Here is a 24,456-nt window from a genome sequence, read left to right on the forward strand (position 1 = left end):
TTGGATTCAGTTTGCAAGTATTTTGTTGATTTTCCCCCCTCTATCTTCTTGCCTTTGTCTGATTTTGGTATCGGGGCATTTTTAGTCTTATAAGAGATGGAAATTATTCCTGCCTCACTTATCTTTTATAAGAGTTTGTACTCTGGCCGGTGTGGCTCAGTGGTTGAGTGTAGACCTATGAACCAGGAGGTCATGGTTTGATTCGTGGTCAGGGCACATGCCCAGGTTGCGGGCTCATCCCCAGTGTGGAGCATGCAGGGGAGAGCCAATCAATGATTCTCTTTCATCATTGATGTTTCTATCTCTCACTCCCTCTCCTCTCTCTGAAATCAATAAAAAATATATATTTTTTAAAAGGAGTTTATAAAGAATTAGTATTCACTCTCTTTCAAATGTTAGGTAGACTTCACCAGGAAAGTAACCTGAACCTGGTCTTTTATTTGTGGGAAGTTTTTAAGTGGATCATTTGATCTCTTTAATTGTTATAAGCTTTTTTAGATTTTCTACTTCTTCTTGAGTCAGTTTTGGTAGTTTGTGTCTTTCTAGGAATTTCCCATTTCATCCAAGTTACCTAATTTGTTGGTATACAGTTGTTCATTGTTTTCCTTATAATCACTTTTATTTCTGTAAGTTTGGAAAAGTGTGGTGTGTTTTTTTTTTTCATTCCTGATTTTAGTGATTTATGTTTTTTTTTTCTCTCTCTCTCTCTCTTTTTTATGGAGTTGGGGACAGTCAGTCTTCCTAAATATTTGTCAATTTTGTTTATATTTTCAAAGAAACAGCTTTTGGTTTCATGATTTTCTCTATTTCATTGATTTCTGCTCTAATCATTATTATTTCCTTTGTTTTTAAAAATATATATTTTTATTGATTTCAGAGAGAAAGGGAAAGGAAGGGAGAGATAGAAACACCAATGATGAGAGAGAATCACTGATCAGCTGCCTCTTGCACAGCCCCCATTGGGGACCAAGCCCGAAACCCGGGCATGTGCCCTTGACCAGAATCGAACCTGGGACCCTTCAGTCTGCAGGCCGATGCTCTATCCACTAAGCAAAACCAGCTAGGGTGTATTATTTTCTTTCTTATGCTAATTTTGGGTTTATTTTGTTCTCCTTATTCTAGTTCCTTAATGAGTGAAGTTAGCTATTGATTTGATACATTTTTTAATGTAGGCATTTATAGCTATACATTTAGGAAGAAATGGGGGTTAACTCTGGCCTGAAGAAGATCTAATAATTCAATAGAAACCCACCAGTAGTACTGCCTTATAATTTTACTTGGATGCCTTTATTTCGCCTCTGATTTTTACGGCCAGGCAACATTTGGTATGAACAAATTAAATTCATAAACTTTTTAAAAATAGTGACAATTATTCTAAGAGTTCAATACTTTCTAATTTTGAAGGATGACTTACTTTGATGACAATTGTGAAACATTCTCAAACCTGTCATGTCTAGTAATTCTGTAGTCTGAGAAATTGTCTCTGGCATTTGCCAGCACAGCAGAAATTTCATAAACTGTTGCCAAACCATTTGCTTGTTTGAATGCCAAGGTTTCCTTCTCCACATCACATGCAGTGCCCTGCTGCCAACACTTATCAAAATCCTCCCACAGTTGTCACAGAGAGAATTGTCCAGGGAGTCTTATTGCTTTATCCTTATTGTCCATACATTTCACTGCCTGGCCACTTCTATGTGGAGACTTATTTGAATAACCTGACTCATGTCAGATTGGAGCAGTTAGATATTAAATAATGGACTGAAAAATAAGAATATCTGAGATATAGCTATCTAGCTAGAGCCATAGAATGCAGCAAGAATGGAAAACAGGACGTTCACACTTTATTCTCTACATGTTCCTAATGTCTGAATCTTTTTAAAATATATTTTTATTGGTTTCAGAGAGGAAGGGAGAAGGAGAGAAACATTAGTGATGAAAGGGAATCATTGACAGGCTGCCTCCTGCATGCCCTTTATTGGGGACTGAGTCCATAACCCAGATATATGCCCTGGATCAGAATTGAACCTGGGACCCTTCAGTCCGCAGGCTGATGCTCTATCCACTGAGCCAAAGTGGCTAGGGCCTTAATGGCTGAATTTTTATAGAGAGATTATGTCCCTTCTACAATGTAAAAACAACAAAAAATGTAAACACAGTTAAGAGAGAAGGAATCTAAAGGAGTGAACAGCGAAGAGCCAATTACACCACCTCATTCTAATTGAAGATATGGAACCGTGTAGTACAAGCCTTTATAACAGAATTTTAGAGATAAAATCCAGCCCTTTGAACCAAAAAGTGATGAGATTTTAAGAAGCCAAAATTACTGGCTTTGAATTTGCATGTTCTGCAATGACTCCAACAGGTAAATGCCAGGCCCGGTTCAAAAAGCTTTTGCATATAAAACAAGAAAGGTATTTGTTGGAAAGAAAGAAAGATGGTAGATTAGAGGTCATGACCTTAGACCTCAGTCACAAATTCAAAGATGTATGAAAAGTGTAGCTTTTGGTTACTGTGGTTCAACTTGTCCAAATGTTACCCTTGAGATGAGGATGAAACCTCTGTTCTTATCTTGAAAGAAAGATTTCAATCGAGAGACAAAGTGTAGAAAAGCAAGCAAGAAGTTACTGACTGCAGCAAAAGCACTTGGGACACTGGAACAAGGGCATAGAAGAAACAATAGGAGAGCCCAGGCTGGGCTGCTTTGGTTCACTGGGAAACCAGAGAAAAGGGGGCCTTGGGGACAGGGTCTGGGGGTTAGCCCAGGACGAGCTGCCGCTGCCCATTGCTCCCCTGGTTGCAAGTCTCCTGGGGTCCCTTGGAGCTTAGGAGGCATGTGCCTATGGGGAAAAGGGAATGGCATGGATGTGCTCCCTGGAGGGAAAGCATGCTGGGACTTTCATTTTCCGGGGCTTTAAAGGCTGAGCGTTTAGGGTAGGTCTTCGGGAGGATCTACAGAGTATTCATCAACCTTTGCTGATGAACCAAATGAGATTTATTCTCTTAATTTGTCCTTGGCTGTGGTCGGCAAATGGCACTAATTGGATTTCTGTTATCTGTCTCCCTGAGTAGGGTGATTTAAGCTATTTTCCCTCTGGTTGGGGAGAAGTGCAAACCATTTACTCTTCAGTGTCCTTGGTTTAGGGAAGATAGGATTTACTAGGTGACTGCAAACTGCTGTGTAACTACCTGTCTTCGTTTCCCTATTCTGCTTGTCCTGGAATGTTCCTAGCTTGCTCTCCGATAACACAAAGTCATGGGGTTAAGAAGGAGAGATGTGCCCGGCTGGTGTGGTTCACTGGTTGAGTGTCCACCTAGGGACTAGGAGGTCACAGTGTGATATCTGGTCAGGGCACATGCCGGGGTTGCAGGCTCAATCCCCAGTAGGGGGCGTGCAGGAGGCAGCTGATCAATGATTCTCTCTCATCATGGATATTTTCTCTCTCTCTCTCTCTCTCTCTCTCTCTCTCTCTCTCTCTCTCTCTACCTTCCTCTCTCTGAAATCAATAAAAATATAGAAGAAGAAGCAGAAGCAGAAACAGGAGAAGGAGAAGGAGAAGGAGAAGGAGAAGGAGAAGGAGAAGGAGAAGGAGAAGGAGAAGGAGAAGGAGAAGGAGAAGAGATGTGGGAACTAACCTAGGCTTGATTCGCTCACCATGTTGCACTTTATGAGTTAGTCAGTGGGTGTAGGTGGCTTTGGGCGATCAGCACTCAGCTTGCATGGTTTTCAGGGGAGTTCAAGGATGGAGAGGAGTGAGGACAGGCAAGTGTCATAGCCAAGGGATAAGGAATATGACAGGAAAACTCAGGACTTTAAAGCGGGGGTGGGGGGGGGGGGAAGTTATGTATAATTAAGAAAGAAGGATTCTGGAGGAAAGTATTTTGTTTCACCAAAAGAGCATTACCTTAGCCAATCCTCCTCCCACTCCCAGGAGCCATGAACCCCCATCCTAAAAGCCCCTAAGTGAGCTTGTAGGTGGTCTAACAGGCTTTCTCATTGTGAAATAGAATGGGGGTGGTGGTGAAGGAAAAGTTGAAGAATATATCTGTCCCTTTTCATCAAAGAACATCCATATTAACATGTGTTTGGGGGATTAGTACATCTTTGAAACCCTAAGCATATGGGAGCAGAATTCTTGCAGTGCTCACAAAACTATGACATGAAGGATTTGGTGTGGCTGCTGCTGCGTGGGATGATTCAGAGCATTTTAGAGAGCAGATGCCAATTTTAGGAGTCCTGGCATTTTCTGCATACCCTGGTGTTTCCAATTATCTCAGATGCTACACTAGCATTCTGTATGACCTTGAGCCAAACACTAGTCTTTTTTAACTCATCTTCTCTATGTGGTAGACGAGGGGGTGGAACAAATGACCCTTACTACCCATAATCCCTTCAACTTGTGGCTTAATTTATGATTTTTCAGACTTACTGAATTACTCATATTGTACTAAACACTATTTGTCATTGAAGGTAAGAAATGCAAAAATTGACTTTCTTAACACAATTTCCACACACTTTTTATTTTTGTAAAATGAAAGAGAAAATATTACCCACGAGAAAGTCTATACCTTGGTGGTCTGGATCCTTGGTTCTCTTTACAGTTGGGAAGATCTCCTTGAGATGTAAGGAGGAAAGAGATGGTTTAAGGAGTGGTAGCAGAAGAGAACTATGTGTACATCTTTATATTTGACTGCATTTCATTTCTCCAGAAACTGAAAACACATACACACGCGCGCGCGCGCGCACACACACACACACACACACACACACACACACACCATGCCACCTCAGCCCACTGAGGAGCTGGTAAGGAATGAAGTAAAGGTACCATTAAGCCCCAGGGTGTTACATATGAATGGAAAGAAAAGCCATGGGTTGCACCTGCTTCTTTCTCTCGTTTCTCAGGAGTAGCAAGTCCATCCTCACCTGTCAGGACAGGTGGAAGCGTAGGATGTGTGTGTGTGTGTGTGTGTGTGTGTGTGTGTGTGTGTGTGTGTGTGTGATTATGCAGGGAATGTAAACACACAGCAAGTGCTTCTTCCATTATTTGATTTCTGAAATACAGCTTATTTGTGCTTCACCGACGTTCACTTACAGGGAGCATGACTGACCAAAGGCCCCAGTTGCTGAACTGAAACCCATCATGTTTGCTCAGACTTCCCCCCACCCAGCTTCCAGCTGAAGACTGAGTGTGGTGGGATTCTAAGGCACCCTGCTCCTGGGACACTGGGGCCCCTCTGATGGTGGACTTTGGCTCAAGACCTCCCCCTTCCCCCCAAGGAATCTTCTTTAGGTTGCACAGGTCTCCAAGAATGCCTCCACTCTATCTTCCTTCCTTCTCCCTTTCCCGTGCGGTCCATCGTACTTGGCTCCTTCCCGTTGTCTCTCACAGGTATTTCCTCTATTAAAATCCTTACCCATTTAACTCTATGTATATATGTGAATTATCAGAGAGAGGCATCAAGAACTCTCAAGTGTACACAAGAAATTAATCATGGTGCCACCCTATGGGAGGTTTTGGTAAGAACTTGTGAATGGGGAAAAGAGCTGGGGGAGAAACTTTTCACTGGGTACCTTATAACGTATTTCTTATTTTCCAAGCAAGTACATGTGTACTAATTTAAAAATGTAAAATCAAATATTTGGATAAAAACAGTTGCATCTCTCACTTTAAAAGTGAAGATAATTACACTTTCCCTGCGCAGCTGTGAAATAAATTCCGGGCCATGGAGACAGATCTCTCTAGGTATGGGTCTTTTTTAAATTTCAGTTTTATAAGTTATATGCAACACTGCTTAGGTTTAAGGTACATGTTGCAAAATCAGTAAGTTTAGTTAACATCCATCACTTCATAAAGTAATAAAATTTTTTCTTCCTTGTAATGAGAACTTTAAGGACTTACTCTCTTAGCAGCTCTCAAATATACAACACAGCGCTGTTAATGATAGTCGCCATGTTATACATTACATCCCTAGTATTTTTATCTAATAACTGGAGTTTGTGCCTTATAACCATTTTAGCCCAGTTCCCTGTTTTATTATAGCACATGTTCCTTAGCTCGGTGCTTCCCCCTGGTGGTAGTATATTCCCATTGCAAGTCAAAGAGCAGAGGGGGAAAAGGCCAAGGGCTGAATTTGTCAATTTGCACGCCTCGAGAAAAGTCACAGCACTGAACAACTTTGAATAAAAGCATTTCTTTTTTTAGAAAAAAACATATCTTACTGACTTCACAGAGGAAGGGAAAGGGAGATAGAAACATCAATGATGAGAGAGAATCATCAATGATGAGAATCATTGACTGGTTGCCCCCTGCACGCCCCCTACTGGGGATCAAGCCCACAACCCTGGGCATGTATGTGCCCTTGACTGGAATCAAACCTGGGACCCTTGAGCTTCCAGGCAGATGCTCTTACCCAATGAGCCAAACCAGCTAGAGCTGAATAAGAGCATTTTCACACTTTACCAATGGAATGCTTACTTCAACAGCAGTAACACTCTGGTATGACAACGAAATTAGTTGCTCTGCAACTTTTTGCAAGGGCATTCGTTCCTTCATTCATTCACTCAAATACCTATTTTTTTTTAAAAAAAATTTTTAAATTAATTTCAGAGAGGAAGGGAGAGGGGGAGAGAGATAGAAACACCAATGATGAAAGAACCATTGATTGACTGCCTCCTGTACCCCTCCCACTTGGGATCGAGCCCGCAACCCAGGCATGTGCCCTTACCTGGAATCCAACCAGCTAAGGACTCTCAAAAATCTATTAAGTGAACAAGAGACATTCCGGCTAAATAAATGGGAGGACCCGGGCGCAGAGCCGGTGCAGGCGACCTAAAAACCCATCCTTGCAAAACCGAGAGTTAAGCCACGAACTAGAAGGTGTCATCGGCGTGGCCAGCCGGGCTGACCACGAAAGCAAGAGTAAACGGAAGCGTAAACATTCGCCAACGTTTCTCGCCAGAAGTATATTGTTTGTGCCGAAACCGGTTTGGCTCAGTGGATAGAGCGTCGGCCTGCGGACTGAAAGGTCCCAGGTTCGATTCCGGTCTAAGGGCATGTACCTTGGTTGCGGGCACATCCCCAGTAGGGGGTGTGCAGGAGGCAGCTGGTCGATGTTTCTCTCTCATCGATGTTTCTAGCTCTCTATCCCTCTCCCTTCCTCTCTGTAAAATATATTAAAAAAAAAAAGAAGTATATTGTTTGCGGGAAGCAAGCACTTCGCTCGTGGGCCGGGCTCGAACCCGCAGACGGTGGAGGGTGAGGACCCGTGTGGCACGCAGCGCGGCTCCAAAACAGACACTCGATCCCCGCAGAGCCCGAGGGGCTCAGCACCCCCTCGTCCCCCTCCGCACCCCTGCAACGAGCGCCAGACCTTAGGCGATGGCTCGTGGGAAGCCGCGATCCCGCCCCCTTGACGGCGGCGCGCAGCCCGAGCGCGGGTCCGGAACGAAACTGTCCCCGGAACCCGAGTGCGCGCTCAGTGTTTCCGGGGGGGGAAAGGAGGACCCAGGAGGACCCACGCGCGGCGGCACCTGCGGCCGGGACGGAAGCGATGGCCGTGGGGCTCTGGGGGTCGCGGCTCTGGCGGGCCGTCCCCGGGGGCGGCGCTGGCTGGAGTGAGTGTCAGCGGCCGTGGGGACGGGCAGCGAGGCTCCGAGGATGGGGGTCTGCCCAGATTGGGCCGGAGGCGGGTCCCGGGGAGGCCCCGCGGGGTCGAGGCGGAGGAGGCTCTAAGTCCCGGTTGCGGCGGCCGCCCCCTCCGGCCGTGAGGGTGCAGGTCCCCGGGCGGCAGGGGGTCGCGGAGGTCGGAGGCGGGTCGCTGTTGGAGCTTGGGGAGCCTCTGGAAAGGAGCCCACGTCCGGGTGCACCATGTCCTTGTTCCCCATTGCAGTACTCGACTCGCCTGGCCAAGCCCTGCTGTTGGGAGTTTTTAAAAAGAAGCTCAGCATTTCGCGCCCAGATACGGGTACTTTTGGCGTGGGGCCTCCGGGCTCCCGGAGCGTTGCTGCCGCCCCCCAAGACCTGATCACAGCGGCCGCTTGGCTCACCTTCCCAGCGACGGCCCTAGTTTTGGCTCCCTTTCCTGGTCCCTGTTGGCCCCTCATTGTCAATCCCGGGCGGGAACAGGACCGAGGAAATCGGCGGGACCTGCAGATCCGGCGGCGACAGCGCCAAGTCGGAGTCCCGGCGTGGGTCCGGGCGGGAGGGCGGCCCCGGGACGAATGCAGGAAAGTGGTTTCGTTTGGTCGCTGCACGCATTTGGGGCCCACGGCGTGCACCAGTCCGTTGTGTCCCGTTCATTTCCTTGTTGTAGGAAGATGGCGAGGCGGGAGCACCGCAGGGTTATTCCTTTCTTCCGCGTCCTGATTGTATCGTAATCTCCACGCAGGATGTATAGCAACATCAGCAGCTTCTCAGCTGTCACCGGCCGAACTGGTAGAAATGCAGAACGATGTCTTTAATAGAGAGAAAGACAGGCAGTCGTCACTGACTCCCCGGGTCGAGAAGATCGAGGTTAAACTCGTTGGGAAAACGGACCCCGGCACCACGTTTGTGATGAATAGAAACGTCTCCACGCCTTACAGTTGTGCCATGCGTAAGTAACGAGGCAGGGCGCAGTGTTCCCCGTTCTCACCGAAGCTGGGCGGGGAGCGGATGCGGTGGCTGCTCTCTGAAGGTCCCGGGAAGGTCTCCTCCCCTCTGGCACCTTGCTGTCCGCTCACTGTGGCTCCAGCTCCTGGGGGTACTGTGGGTCTCCAAAGGTTGGTCCTATCATGCCCAGATGGTGCTAGTATTGGTTTGGATCTGGCTAAGTCTAGGGTAGAAGAGGGCGGACCTGAAAACATGGTTACTATTAGCTTGCCCCTTTTATTTTTATTTATGTATTTAAATTTTATGGATTTCAGAGAGGAAGGGAGAAGGGTGGGTGGGACAGAGAGATAGAAACATCAATGATGAGAGAGGTTCATTGATCGGCTGCCTCCTGCACACCCCACACTGGGGATCAAGCCCGACACCTGACCTCCTGATTCATAGGTTGACGCCCAACCACCGAGCCACACTGGTTGGGCTAGCTTGTCCCTTTTATTTTTATTTATTTATGTATTTAAATTGTATTGATATCAGAGAGGAAGGGAGAAGGGTGGGGTTAGAGAGAGAGAAACATCAATGATGAGAGAGGTTCATTGATGGCTGCCTCCTGCACGCCCCACACTGGGGATCAAGCCCGACACCAGGGCATGTGCCCTGACTGAGGATTGAACCGTGACCACCTGGTTCATAGGTTGGCGCTCAACCACCGAGGCACACTGGTCAGGCTAGCTTGTCCCTTTTAGGCGGCCCTCAGTCACCATGAGGGTCTCAGTAAAGCATTTGGGGTAAAGGGACTCCCCTGGCTGCAGTGACCAGCTAGTTTGGCTTCTTTTCCTTCCTAGTCCTCAGAAGCTAACTTAAATGATCTCCTTACCACTTGCCTCTTTGTGTGCTGTGTTTTTGTGTACATTTGCATGTATGTGGTAAATGTGGGCGTGGAAATGCACTTGTGGTGGATGTGATTGGGGTAAACATGTTTGTGTGTGTGATGTGGTGTGACAACGAAGGGAACGGGACCGCTGTGTTTTTATTTTTGATCAGAATGCTTGTATAGTGGCTTTGGTAGAACTGGTAGTATTTTAATGTAGAATGCCCCCACCCCAAATAGTTATACACCCATGTTCTCACTCATGTAGATGACTAGCTTCATTGTTCAAACTTTTGGAAAAATTCGGTAATGACTCCATTTAAGTGACTTTAGTTATCAGCTTAAGTTGGCCCATACAGTTTACACTCTCAGTGTTTGTTTACTCTGGCATTTGAATTAGTGTTTATGATAATGGTTTACTTATTTGTTTTTCGAGCATTTATTGACCCTCTGCTATCTGATAGGTGTTCGGATTTACAGAGGAGGATATGAGAAGCCCAGGCCCTTAAGGAGCTTTATTCACATCGAGTAGAGATGAATGAAGCTTCTGAACCACACTCAGCATGACCCCTGCCCTGAGGCTTGCTTGTCATTCATACCTTCTGTCCGTCAGTGAAGTTCTGCTGAGTACCTGTACATTTCAGGCCTGGTGCTAGGCTCTGGACATGCTGATGAGTGAGCAAGAATAGACACGATCCCTGCCTTTATGGCATTGATGTAGTGGATGATAATTTAGACCCTGTAGTGTGACCACTGTTTTGAGTAGCTATGTACTCGAAAACCATCTAATTAGGGAAGTAAGAGAGAGTTTGGGAGCAAGACGCCAAACACACCTAGAACAGATTTACTGTGAAAGTATAGTTATACGTTTTTCCTTCTAAGTTGTGTGTGCATATATCCGAATGTATCCATGCTGCTGCTCTCTGAATATTTCAGTGTAGCTCTTGGAAAATTGTTTTATTAATTAATGATTGACAAGTTAATTTCAAACTTGACTCAGCCTTAATGAGTTTTGTAAATGGTTTGGATACTTTTGTTAATAAGCAGCAATATATTGGGTGGGTTGGGTAGTATTTTTTTATTGGTTACAGATGTAATATATAATACTTTTATGTCCCCCCCCCAAAAAAAAAAGACAACTTGCAGAATCTTGCCTTTTATTGTTTTATTTCATAATGTAGCACTTAAACATGTAGTTTCTCACTTTGAGTTTTGTTAGATTTTAACCTTAAATCTATTTTAAATTTCTAGATTTAAGTGAGTGGTACTGCAAGAAGTCCATTCTGGCTCTTGTTGACGGACAGCCGTGGGACATGTATAAGCCTTTGACCAAGCCCTGTGAAATTCAGTTTCTTACTTTCAAAGATCGTGATCCAGGAGAAGTTAATAAGGTATTTCTGTTTCCATATTCTCTTTTCCCCTCCTTCACACACAGTGTTTTTCTTCTCCTTTTTAGGAAAATCTATTTTCTGTGGAATATGAAATGTGCAAATATAGCCAAGGTCAAATGTCCTGTACTAGATTGTGTTTTACTTGTTAGATTAGGCATTGTCATAGTTTAGATAATACCAGTAGCATCCATTTCTCTGTATTTTGATTTGTGGAAATGATATGGCATGCCTTTTACATTTATGTCTTTGTTCAGTTGGCACTTACTGATCACCCTCTATATAGTGAGTGATTTCATTTCCATGCTACTGTTGGAATACAATCTTTGACCATCTTCTCTGGATTATTTCAAGAACTTTTTAACTCTCTGCCTCCCCCCCCCCCCCCACTTTTTTTTTTTTTTTAATACTAAAGCCTTCTTAATAGTCCTATAAGAGTTTTATTAAGTAACATGACTAAGGTTCATGTCACTTACCACTAAAGAACTTGCATACATAACTGTTCACATGACTTTCCAGGAACTGACCTGTGTGATCTGACCTCAGCCTACCTTTGAGCCTCACCTCCCACTGCGTCTTTCCACTTCCTCTTTGCTCCGGCTACATTAGAGGACTTGGTCATAATTTATCCTGTGCTATCCTACTTGCCTTTGTTGAAGCTCTTCCTTCAACTCTGAGTATTTTCTTTCCTCCCAATTAAAATCCTGTTTATCTTTTAAAATGCCACCTGCTTTGTAGAACCTCCTTAGTTTCTTCTTGCTGGAATTAATCTCTTTCTCATAGAATCTCACAACACTTGGTTAATGTCTCTAGGTATAATATTTTAATTTAAATTCTAGCTACAATATTAAATGTAATTTGGCTCTGTGAAGACAGGGATCATGTCCCTATGGGACTCTGTCCTTAACTGGCATGTAGTAGGTACTTAATAATATTTATCGAAATGAAATACATAATGGGAGTGGGGTGGGGGTGGGGGGCAATGGTAAGATATGTACACATATAATAGCTTAATAAAAAAATTGGGAAAAAAAAGAAATGAAATACATAAATAAGAAAATGACAGACAATAGTAATTGCCAACATTGAATATATATTATGTATCAGGTACTGTCTTAGATGATTTATAGGTATTAACTCATTTAATCCTCATAAAAATCCTGTAAAAATAGGTGCTGTTATCCCTATTTTTCAGACAAATAAACTGAGACAAAGAGAAGTTCACTAGCTTGACCAAGGTTGCCAGTTTAGGAAGTGGTGAGCCTGGATTTGAACCTAGGCATTCTATCTCTGGAGTCCATCAGACATTACAAACATTTATGTAGCATAGATGAAGAAGTACATTTTGCTACTTGGCCTTCAAGGACCGTGTTTATACTTAATCTTAGTGTATGCAATGTGGTTCTGTAGAATACATTCGGGAGCAGTCTGCCACACAGCCAGGTGAGCCGCACTCTTGTCCTCAGATGTGGAAAAGGGCTGGTAAAAGTCAGTGCTCAGCTATAGTAGTGCTTGTATGGGGCATAAGGTGGGCAGATGTGCAGGACTCATGCTTCTCTACGACTCTGACAAGGTCATTGCATTGTACTCTATGAGGATGTCTGGATCAAAGAGTGCTGGGAAAAGGAGGTTGCTTTGCTATAAATATGTTTAATGTGAGTGATGTACATGATGTTAGGTATAGGATAGGAATAATAAATAATACTAGAAAGTTGAGTTTTCCCTCCATATTTATATATGTTATAGACAGGTATATGTTAATATATTTATTTTACTTTAGCATATGTTTATTAACAAGTTAACTTTATCCTGGGTGAAAAGTAAAGTTACTACCAGATAATAAAACTGTTGGTTGATAAACATAGTGTCTGATAATTGCACAGAAACATTGCTAACAACATGAAGTTGGTGTTTCATTCTTCTGTGGTTTTAGCTTGGCATAGATAATGTTATGGACTGATGGTCATTATTGCTACGTGCTGAGGATGGACAGATATTTGAGAAATGTTTCCTAAGTCAAAAGTCAACCTAAATGTTAATGTTGAATAGATCTCTGAATCTTTGTACATTTATTTTTCTAGGCTTATTGGCGGTCTTGTGCCATGATGATGGGCTGTGTGATAGAGAGGGCGTTCAAAGACGAATACTTGGTCAGTTTGGTCAGAGCTCCAGAAGTGCCTGGTAATGTACACATTTAAATATACTTTTTGTAATCTTTGAATATTTTGGTACCTATCTTTGCTGTTGTATAGAGTTCATTTACTAGGTGTACTGGTTAATAATGGCGGATTTTGTAATCAAAGAAAACACGATAATTTCAAGAGGAACATCAAAAGTGCTTTATTCAAAGTAATGTCCATCATTAGCTACACATTTTCCCCATCTTTCAGGTAATTTGTGGATACTGTCCCAATAGAACTTTTCTTATTTTGAGGCAAACCATTCAGAGACCCAATTTTCCACTTCTTCGTATGTTTTGAAGTGCTGCTCAGAAAGTGCATGTGCCATCCATCGGAACAAGTGGTAATCTGAAGGAGCAAGGTCTGGTGAATACGGCGGGTGGGTCAATACTTCCCAGGCAAGATCTTTTCACATGTCTTTAACTGGTTTTGAAGTGTGTGATGGTGCATTATCATGAAGCAAAATTACTTTGCCATGTCTTCTGGCACGTTCTGGTCGTTTCACGATCAAAGAGTGGTTCAAATTGATTATTTGTTGTCAGTAGCAATCAGTATTAACGGTTTCACTTGGTTTTAGAAACTCATAATACACCACATCTTCCTAATCCCACCAAATGCAGAGCATTGTCTTCTTTCCAAAGTGATTTGGCCTTGCAGTCAATGGTGATGGTTGACCTGGATCAACCCATGATTCTGTGCATTTTGGATTCTCAAAATAAATCCACTTTTCATCGCCAGTCACAATTTGATGAAAAAAAGACGTTCTTTCATTTCGTTGAAGCAACATTTTACTGATGACTTTTTGGTTTTCCATTTGTCTTTCGTTCAGTTGATGTGGCACCCACTTTCCTTCCTTTAAAATCTTTCCCATTGCTTGTAAATGATTGGAAATTGTTTGCTGAGCAGCGTTTAATCTTCAATTGTTTTTGAGTTTGACAAGCATCTTCATCCAGTAATGCTTGTAATTGTTGGTCTTCAAACTTTTTCGGTTGACCTGGACGTTCTTTGTCTTTCACATCGAAATCATCACTTTTAAAGTGTTTAAACCAGCGTTCACAAGTATCTTGAGATGGAGCATGTGCACCATAAGCTTCCCGAAGTATACAATAACTTTTTCTTCAAAATAAAGTAATGAATTAAAACTTTCCGCAAATGCTCTTCTTTTGGCATGAAATTCGACATTTTTAAGTGTAAAAATGTCTATGATGTTAACACCTTCAGCAAATTTGACATATGAAGTTTTGAAGCTTGTTGTCAATATAAGAAAATAGCATACATATCAAATCGCATATATATCAACATATGTGTAACTCCATCTATTGAAAAAATCTGCATTATTAACTGGTACATCTAGTATAATTTTTATCTAGTATAAATTACCATCATACCTACATTCCATTTATTATGGGCAACAAAATCCATCCTATTTAATTATGAAAGTCAATAATTAATGTAATAGAATTAGAGGAGAATGTTTCTCTTGAATGTGAATTTCATGTAATTTAATTGTCTCTGTGTTTATTTCTTACCACTTGAAGCATTTATTTCCAAGTTGAACGTGTGGAGGATGACAAAATGGGAGTATAAATAGACTTCTGGAGAAAGCTACAGTACAGCTTAGGTTGTACTATGTCACCAGAAATGGCCACAACTTTGGAGAGAGCCATCATTTTGGGGAGATGAAAGAGTTTATATTTTTTGTAATTTTGATAAAACTAGGATTTTGCAATAGTATGTGTACTAGGATCACATTTTTAAAATGTATAAGTATGTACAAACAAAAATATTTGAAAATCTCAATAAATGATTTTAAGTACAAACTAGTTAATTTTCTGGATGGGGGAAAGTTGGTAGAACTCTGGCAAGCACCTGGGGTACTGGTAACATTTTTATAATTTGTAGAGTTGGGAGAGATTGCTAACCCTTCATTTTATGGTTAAAATATTCAGTTGTTGCAAATTGGAAACTTTATACCCTAACAGATCTGACTTTGCTTTTGTTTTGGTTGGTTTTACAGTAATCGCTGGAGCTTTCTGCTATGATGTAGTTTTGGATAAGAGGCTTGATGAGTGGATGCCAACAAAAGTAAGTATACCCTTTAGAGTATTAATTTTAGAGTCCATGCTTTTCTTTGGTAGAATGATTCCTATGTTAGTATTGTCGAATGGTACTGCAAATTGAGGGTATTTAAAGGAATGAATCTATCATCTATCTATCTAATGTTATTGCTATTTCAGTGTATTTAAGATAGAGACATATGAACGAAGGCACTCACAACAGCATGGTCAGTTGTATGGAACCTTTATGTTCTGCTTGACCTTTGCTTATAATGCTGTCTTTCTTGTACTGTTTCTGCTGCTCCTTAAAATATTGGTTTTCAAGATGACCAGAATATAAAATATAGAAGATTAACTCTCTTGGTTGATGTGGTGGTGGTGGTGGTGGGGGGGGGGGGGGGGGCTAGAGCCTTAAACTTGGATGCCCACAGTACAGTCTGGTATATTTTACACAGGGCTAACGATGGCATTACATTTCCTAGTGAAACTTTCTGAATCACATAAACAATTTTTCCATATGCATTTAAAAAGCTTAATTTTACTCATAGTGTAAACAGACTTTTATATCTTACTATTTACTAGCATTCCTACTTGTTATATCATTGTAGTAAGTATGAGGTTATTTCATTTGAATGAAATTGTTATTAAAATTTCTTATAGGATTATCTTTAATAATTATTAATACAGGCTGATATCTTAATTAAAAATAAGTTTCAAGTTTTATAATTTGTAGAGTTGGGAGAAATTGCTAGCCCTATATTTCATGATCCAAATACTTAATTATTGCAAATTAATAACTTCCTTTCCTGACAGATTTGGTTTGCTTTTGTATTAGTTGGATTTACAATATTAAACATATAATTTAGTTAACTTGCTTTATGTTGAAATACTTTTAAGGAAATTGTTACAAATGTTAATACTTTTCATTTTTAAGGAGAACCTACATTCTTTCACAAAAGATGCTAATACTTTAATTTATAAAGACCTCCCATTTGAAACTCTGGAAGTTGATGCAAAAGTAGCATTAGAAATATTTCAACACAACAGGTACGTGTTGGCTTCCTTTAAAGTGAAATTAAACCTCCCAAAGTTATATGTAATGAAGAAAATTCAGTTCTTAAGAATTTTTATGTTCTTGCCTTGGCCGGTGTGGTTCAACAATTAGAGCATTGGCCTGTGCACTGCAGGGTTGATGGTTCGATTCCCAGTCAAGTCCCAGCTCTGGTTGGGGTGAAAGTGGAAGGCAACTAAATGATATGTCTCTCTCACATTGATATTTCTCCCTCCCCCTCCCCCTCCCCCTTCCCCCCTCCCCCTCCCCCTCCCCCTCCCTCTCCCCTCCCCCTCCCCCTCCCCCTCTCCTTCCTTCCACTGTCCCTGAAAATAAATGAAAAATATCCTCGGGTGAGGATTAAAAAATATATATTTTTTATATTCTTAAAAGCTGAATATAAAAATTCAGGAAAAAAAGTATAAATCAAAGCAAATTTTGTTGGAAAAAATAAAAAAAATTGAGCTTATAATAGTCATGAAAACCTCCCTAATTGATACTCTGGCTTGGCATTTTTCAAAGTGATATGCCACAGGAGTATTCTTCATAAGACATTAGTTAATATGCTGAAAAACATACTGAATTCAGAGGATGGTGGTATAAAAAAATTTACTGTAAACCCTCCCAAAGTGGATATAGAAAACAATAATTTTCAAATGTATTAACCTGTGGAACTCTTTTTTTAAAAGCATTATTTTCTAGCATATTCTGGAACCAGTGTATTTAGAAACCAGTACTAATACACTATTTTAACTGAATGAGAGTAAAAATAGTACTATAGAACCAAAACACCATTGATTCTATAAGAAATTCCTTGGATTATCAGAATATATCAGATCACCATGCCAAAATTCTAGGGTCATGCTACCCAATAGAAATAAAATGTGAGCTGCCCTAGTTGGTTTGGCTCAGTGGATAAGAGCATCGGCCTGTGGACTGAAGGGTCCCAGGTTCTATTCCAGTCAAGGGCACATGCCTGGGTTGTGGTCTCGATCCCCAGCTGGGGGTGTGCAGGAGGCAGCCAATCAATGATTCTCTCTCATCATTGATGTTTCTATATCTCTCCCCCTCTCCCTCTCTGAAATCAATAATATATATATATATATATATATATATATATATATATAGAGAGAGAGAGAGAGAGAGAGAGAGAAATATAATGTGAGCTATCTTTAAATTTTCTAGAGGCTACATTAAAAAAAAGTTAAAAAAGGTGAAGTTGATCATAAATTTTATTTAAACTATATTTAAAATGCTATTTCCACATTAAAAATGGCAATGGTATTTTATATTCTCCTTCTCATACTAAGTCTCCAGAACCTGGTATGTATTTTACACTGAGGCACATTTCAGTTAGGACTGATTACATGTAAGTGTTCCATAGCTACCTTAGTGGACAGCACTGTAGGCTTTTATGCCACGTACACTAGGATTTGCCTTTCCCGTACTCAGCTGCCAGAATCTAGCAGAGGCGTGCAGGACTTTGGTAACTTAACTGAATGTGTGAGGGAGGGAGGGAGGGAGGAGATGGTTTTGGGGTAAGTTTGAGAGATCAGAAGAGTTTTGAGTGGTTCATGTGTCAGTGATCGGGCTTGGCTTTGGCTCCCAGAGGACAGGAGCATCTCTTTGAGGTGGGTTGGGAGGTATAAGTATGCAAGGGAATTGGCTCCCTCAGTAATGCTTGGGACTCTGGCAGAAGGAGTGTGGCAGTAAGTGGACTGTAAACCATCCTAAATGTAAACCGTTCTTTCAAAAATTGGCTGAGGAGGACGAGAAAGGGTTTCTTTAAACTCCTTTTTGTATTTTTTTTTTAAAATATTTTTATTGATTTTAGAGAGGAAGTGGGAGGAAGAGAAAGAGAAACATAAATGATGAGAGAGAATCATTGATCACTGGGGATCGAGGCTGCAACCTGGGCATGTGCCCTGACCAGGAATCAAACCCTTGATCTTCTGGTTCAATCACTGAGCCACGCTGGCTGGGCTCCTTTTTGTATTTTAATAATTAAAATATTTTTCTTGCTGCTTCTCAGGTATAAAGTAGATCTCATAGAAGAGAAAGCATCTCAGAATCCTGAGAGAATAGTCAAGCTGCACAGGTAAGTAAAAATAGAAAAATTGGCTGCTATGCTAATTTTACAGTAAGGTTTAGCTTTATTGCTACCTGAATGTAGTATACAACTAAAAAAGATGAACTTGTATCCTGTTTTGTTACTCTCATTACCTTATTTTATTGCTTTGTTTGTTGTTTAGATATAGTAGTAATTGGGAGTTTTAAATTATTTTCAGAAACAGCTGTGGTTTCTGTTCCTCATTTTATTGTTATTTTTATTTCTGTATCTCAAGGGTTGAAAATCATTGTTAAAAATGTAATTTTTAAGAGATAATTTTGAAGTTGAGCAAAATATCCATAATTATGAATTGCACATGATAATCTGATTAATTAGTTACACTTATAATATATATAAGTAAGTTAAACTGGAATGTGCTTTCCGACTTGGGGATGAGAGAGGTAAGACAACACATTATGCAAACTCATTTCATGGTCAGCGACTGTTTACTCAACCTCATGTTTTCTTGATTTGGACTTAACTTTTTTCTCTAGAAAACTCCTTTGTTTCTGTCCTATATACTGAATTCTAAACTCTGCTGCAGTGAGTTGTAAGCTTGTAAGCTGTCCGTTTTAGACATTGGATCCACTTGATAGCATGATGTGCTTAGTGATCTTAAAAATCTCTAGTTATATCAATGCTAATCTAGGAGAAGTTTCACTTAACTTTAAGTTTAGCTTCTTCACTTGAGATTTTTATGTCATGGCCATTGGAGACTGAATCGAGACATGTAGAATGCTCTTGGTTAGGGACGTAGCAATGAAGAGAATGGATAGATTCCCCCCCCCCCCCCCCCCCAATGTATTGTAAATCATTTGATTTTGAGGTTTTATTTGTTTATTTTTAAAATCAAATCAGATTTGGTGACTTCATTGATGTGACCGAAGGCCCTCTTATTCCAAGAACAAGTATTTGTTCCCAGTTTGAAGTGTCAGCGGTTCACAATCTGCAGGCCACCGGGTCAAGTCTTGTACGAAGATTCCAGGGTCTCTCTTTACCTGTTCACTTAAGAGTAAGTAAAGTGAAAGTTTCAGGTCATCCAATTTGGGTATGGCTGTAATTCTGGTCTTAATTTTTTTTTTTTTATTGTCTCGATCCTATCTAATAAAAGTAATATGCAGATTGACCATCACTCCAACACACAAGATGGCTGCCCCCATGTGGACACAAGATGGCCAGCAGGGGAGGGCAGTTGAGAGGGACCAGGCCTGCAAGGGAGGGCAGTTGGGGGTGATCAAGCCTGCAGGGGAGGGAAGTTGGGGGTGACCAGGCTGGCAGAGGAGGGAAGTTGGGGGGTGACTGGGCCTGCAGGTAAGGGCAGTTGGGGGGGACCCAGGCCTGCAGGGGAGAGCAATTGGGGGGGACCAGGCTTACAGGGGAGGGCAGTTAGGGGTGATCAGGCCTGCAGGGGAGGGCAGTTAGGGGTGACTAGGCCTGCAGGGGAGGACAGTTAGGGGCAAATAGGCTGGCAGGGGAGTGGTTAGGGAGTGATCAGGCTGGCAGGCAAAGCGGTTAGGGGCAATCAGGAAGGCAGGCAGGTGAACAGTTGGGAGCCAGCAGTCCTGAATTGTGAGAGGGATCGGGCCTAAACGGGCAGTCGGACATCCCTCCAGGAGTCCCAGATTGGAGAGGGTACAGGCTGGGCTGAGGGACAACCCCCCGCCGTGCACGAATTTCGTGCACCGGGCTTCTAGTATATATATAAAGACTCAGCCCCTTTTATTTTAACTTTACTGATTTATTTTTCATAGTAAATCTTTTCTTTTCAAGGCACATTTTACGATATGGACTAAGCTGTTGGAAAGGTCTCGGAAATTGGTAAGTGTTTTTGACAGCCAGTGAGTACTCTTCTACAAAGACATTTATTGAAATTAAGCAACAACAACAAAAAAAGAAAGAGAAAGAAAGAAAAAATTAATTAGTTGTCTCAGTAGCTAAAGCAGTTTTGTGGTTGTTTACCCAGCAGTATTTTGGCAAGAAAAAAATTGTACTTTGTGATCCTCTTTTGAGTTTGTTTATTAATATTATGGAAATGATACTATAGAACTTGAAGAGAAATAAGAATATTCTATATAGTAGTAATAGTTCTTAAAGGTTGTAATGGTGTTAATTGGGTCTTACAGTAATATTTTTGTATACCTAATGAACATTAAGGATTAAGATTTGTCAGATGTATTTTAAAGCTGTATTGACTATTGACATTAAATGTGCAAATGTCCTGAAAAAACAAATTTAATTACTTGTGTTTTTGTAGTTTATGCTGTCATTACCATTTAGATTTCATAAGTAGGAATGATGATTTTTCTTGACCATTACTATCCCTATTCACCCTTTCATAGGTTAAGCATTGATATTTTACTTAAATTCTCTGATAGCTGTCCCGTGTAATCCAGCCGCATTGCATGAAGCCTTTCCTAGTTCCCCTAATTTTCCATCAAGCTTGCAAACATACTAATCAGCACACATCAAACTTGTCTTCAAGTTTATTCATTTCTTCCCCACTGTTCTTCCATCTGGATTTCATTCCCACTCTCTTTTTGTCTATTTACATCCTACTCACTCTTCAATACCTCATCCAAGTCTCACCTTCTCCATGAAATGTTCTCAGAGTACTTGCTTACCAAATATCCATTTGTACAATTTCGGCATGATTATATACCTCCTCATGTTGTTTTCTGCTTGTTTTTGCTTGTGCATTTACACTCAGTCTGTTAATGCATTCAGGGCTTGTTATGTATGTATAATCCCAAATTTTGAGCCCAACATTTGACATACAGGGGCTTACCCAATAATTGTTGATTATTTTTATGGTGATGTTTATACTTAGTTTTTATTAATAAATTTATAGATAGAACTTACTGTTAGTCACAATGATTTTGTGTAAAATTTATGTAATTTTTTAAAATATATTTTATTGATTTTTTACAGAGAGGAAGGGAGAGGGATAGAGAGTTAGAAACATCGATGAGAGAGAAACATCGATCAGCTGCCTCCTGCACACCCCCTACTGGGGATGTGCCTGAAACCAAGGTACATGCCCTTGACCGGAATCGAACCTGGGACCTTTCAGTCCGCAGGCCGACGCTCTATCCACTGAGCCAAACCGGTTTCGGCAATTTATGTAATTTTGATGAGAGAGTATATTTGAATGGATGGAATAACTTTGTCTCTTTGGTTGGTTACAATGATCATTTTAGATGAAGGAAAGAGAAGGAATGAGTGTAAATTAAGGGAAACTCAAGAAGGGATAATAACTGAATACTTTAAAGCAAGGAAAAATGCATAAAAATACCAGACCTAGGAACCTAGACTAGTAGAAACATTTATTCTGGTTCAGGTTTCTTCTGTCCATTTTGCTTGTCTAAAAAGAGTAGGTTATGTGCCGTGCCAGCATGGCCAAGGGTGAACCTGAGGAGGGGTGGTGAAGGATTGAAGAAAAGACAGACAAGAGAATACAGCTGGGGCTCGGTGGATCTCCCAAGCCTGGATGAGGACACAAAAGACCCAGCCTGCAAGCCAATGCTTTATTTTATAGTCTGATTAAAACAGGGTAGATTAACATGTATACAAATGTTCTTGTTTTGCCAACACTTGCTGCACCTCCCACAGCCCATTAGCTATTAGGAAGGAATTAGGAAGGGCTACAAGGTCAGGCTTAATTATGCTAGGAGAGCTCTGCCCTCAAGGCTAGGACTTGTTTGTGGCCCTGCCACAGGTCAGCCCGAGGCTTGACCCTAGAGCTGCTTGCTCCCTACAAGGTTAAACATGTTTCATTGATTCAGCTAACATGCACTTACTGAGTGTTTTATGGCAGGACCTGTGCATACAAAAATGAATACAATCAATTCACTTTCTCCAAGGAAGTTACTTTAATGCAGTAACTAGACATAAGCAGACAGTTCAGGTGTACCTATGGGACTCCCACAGAGGAGTGGAACCCAAACCAAGCTGGGGGGTTGGTTAAGGAGGGTTCCCAGCAATCAGAGTCTCTTAAGCTGGTTTTAAAGGATGAATGAAAGTGGGCCAGACAGGTAATTTGCTGGGGGATGCATTGGGGGTGATACTTGTATAGAGGCATGGAGGTAAGGAGAGCATGGTGAATGTAAGAGGAATCCGAATGTACAGTCACATGTAGAGTGGGTGATGAGTCCAAAGAAATTTTTTGAAACAGTGTATCAAGGGCTCATCTTCCCCGATTTAGAATTTGCATTCCTCTCCTAAAGGTGACTTAGCTTTTGCATCCCCCTCCTGAAGGTGATTGGGGTCATGAGAATTTTAACAGGAAGTGACCTATTGGCAGCTATTCCTGATGATTCATTTAAAAGCTCATTCTGGGGGTGGTGTGGAAAGTAGCTGCAACTTAAGTCAGCACTCTTCTTAGGGAGATAGAAGATGATGAGGTTCTAAAGTTCAGGCACGGCAGCGAGAATGGCTGTGAAAGTTACTAAGGCAGAGTTAGTAGGACTGTTGATTGACTATCAGGTAAGAGAACTGGATTCTCCAATGCCCAGCATGGGTAACTGGGTAGAGCCTTCATTGAAATAGTTAATGCAGGAGGTGAGCAGGTTTTTGGGTGATAAGGAATAGATTAGTCCTGTTTGATTGATGTGTCTGAGTGACATAGAGTAAATATACAGCAGGTTGTTTCCTTCATTTTAACGTTCTGTTATAAAGATAAGATGCTATAGAAACTTAACTGTTGTTTGTATCAGTTAGCCTACAGTATAATTGGTTTCTTTATGCGTAGTTTGATGTAAGGTCGCAGAACCTATTGACGTCATTAAGTGAGGACTTACTGTATGAACATACAGATACCTATTAGTACTAAGCCTGTAATATTCTATGTTCAGAATAGAATTATACCTCCCAAGAAAATAGATTGATTTAAAATACCTTGTCACAGTTCTGCTGGTGTTTTTCTTACATTAATGATTCATTTTATTTCTCTCTCTCTCTCTCTCTCTCTCTCTCTATATATATATATATATATATATATATATATATATATATATATATGTATGTGTGTGTATGTATATATGTATAATATATATATTTCTAATGACTCATTTTATAGATGAAAAATAAAATGACAAACTGGAGAAGTCTAGCTATAGCCTCAGGTTATATGGTTATATTTTTAATGGAGTTGTGCTTTACTTCATCATTTATATTGAGAACTTGGCCTTATAAGTTTTCTTCTCTTTCTACTTAACTTTCAGTAATAATTACTATTGAAGGAGACAGGCAAAGGTCATTGTAAGAGGACTATGGAATGATTTTAAATGGTGGGTAAAGGATAAAATGAAAACTGCTTATTGGAAAAGTAAAGCTATTTTATGTTTTTACAGGTAACTGAAGATCAAACTAAACCTGCAGATGAAAGTGCATCTACCTAGTAGCTTCCTAAAATTTAAACATGTATAGTAAATTAAGATAAAAGTTTTTTATGTAATATTTGTGTGTGCTCATAAAGATCACCTATTTTTCTCCCTAAGATTTATACTGATGTTTGCTTTTTTCTTTCCCTAAAGGATAAAACAGCTCATATTGTTCACAATAAAAATTTCACACAGAAATAACCTGTCCCTTCAGTCCCCAGATGTAACACTCTGGCCTATTTTCTCCTTTTAGTTTCTTTCTACATGTATAAATATACTAGAGGCCCGGTGCATGGATTCGTGCACATTGAAAGGAAATTAATTAGAAGGTGGCCTGTGGGGTGGGACTGGGTGAGATGGGCCAGACATGCCCTGGAGCCAACCTCCCACTGTCCCTCCCCAGCCGGCCACACCTGGGGTGTCTCTGGGGCTCAAAGAGTCTGCGGAGTGAGCAGGATCCTCGGCCTGGCCTGAGGGGATTGGGCCGAAATCAGCTGTCCGACATCCCCCGAGGGGTCCCGGAGTGCGAGAGGGCACTCTGCAAAGTTGTTGTCACTCAGCAGCTCCTGTGTTGAGCGTCTGCCCCCTGGTGGTTAGTGTGCATCATACCTACCGGGCAGTCGGCCGATTGCTTAGACTTTTATATATATAAATGTACAAATACAAATGTAATCTTTTAAAAACACAAATAGGATGATGCTAGTTATTTCCATTTCTCATTACTTTAAAGTGGTTCAGTAAAGATCCTTGTGCACAATGGGCAAGTGTTTTGTGGATAGATTATTTACTAAGTTAACTGATTATTTCTTATATACTGGTGGTTCACATGGAAC

The 24,456-nt window shown here is 41.1% G+C and overlaps 1 protein-coding gene across 1 annotated transcript; it reads left to right on the forward strand.

Moving 5' to 3' along the window:
• The first annotated feature begins 7,468 nt into the window (after positions 1-7,468).
• Positions 7,469-23,739, forward strand: MRPL39 (mitochondrial ribosomal protein L39). Its single transcript, XM_079767178.1, has 10 exons — positions 7,469-7,615; positions 8,389-8,595; positions 10,711-10,850; positions 12,929-13,028; positions 15,045-15,112; positions 16,019-16,131; positions 18,168-18,233; positions 19,104-19,257; positions 20,016-20,063; positions 23,594-23,739. The coding sequence occupies exons 1-10, from the start codon at positions 7,552-7,554 to the stop codon at positions 23,639-23,641; spliced, it is 1,008 nt and encodes a 335-aa protein (XP_079623304.1). The 5' UTR covers positions 7,469-7,551; the 3' UTR covers positions 23,642-23,739.
• The last annotated feature ends 717 nt before the right edge of the window (positions 23,740-24,456 follow it).

Source organism: Cnephaeus nilssonii (assembly GCF_951640355.1).
Source record: "Cnephaeus nilssonii genome assembly, chromosome: 3".
NCBI classification, from domain to species: Eukaryota; Metazoa; Chordata; class Mammalia; order Chiroptera; family Vespertilionidae; genus Cnephaeus; species Cnephaeus nilssonii.

What these genes read in the sequence shown, in the direction of transcription:
- MRPL39 (XM_079767178.1), top strand. Translation starts at nt 7,552, where the DNA reads ATGGCCGTGGGGCTCTGGGGGTCGCGGCTCTGGCGGGCCGTCCCCGGG. An exon ending in ATCCAGGAGAAGTTAATAAG is followed by an intron (nt 10,851 to 12,928) that starts GTATTTCTGTTT and finishes TTATTTTTCTAG; the next exon opens with GCTTATTGGCGGTCTTGTGC. An exon ending in CTTTACCTGTTCACTTAAGA is followed by an intron (nt 19,258 to 20,015) that starts GTAAGTAAAGTG and finishes TTTCTTTTCAAG; the next exon opens with GCACATTTTACGATATGGAC.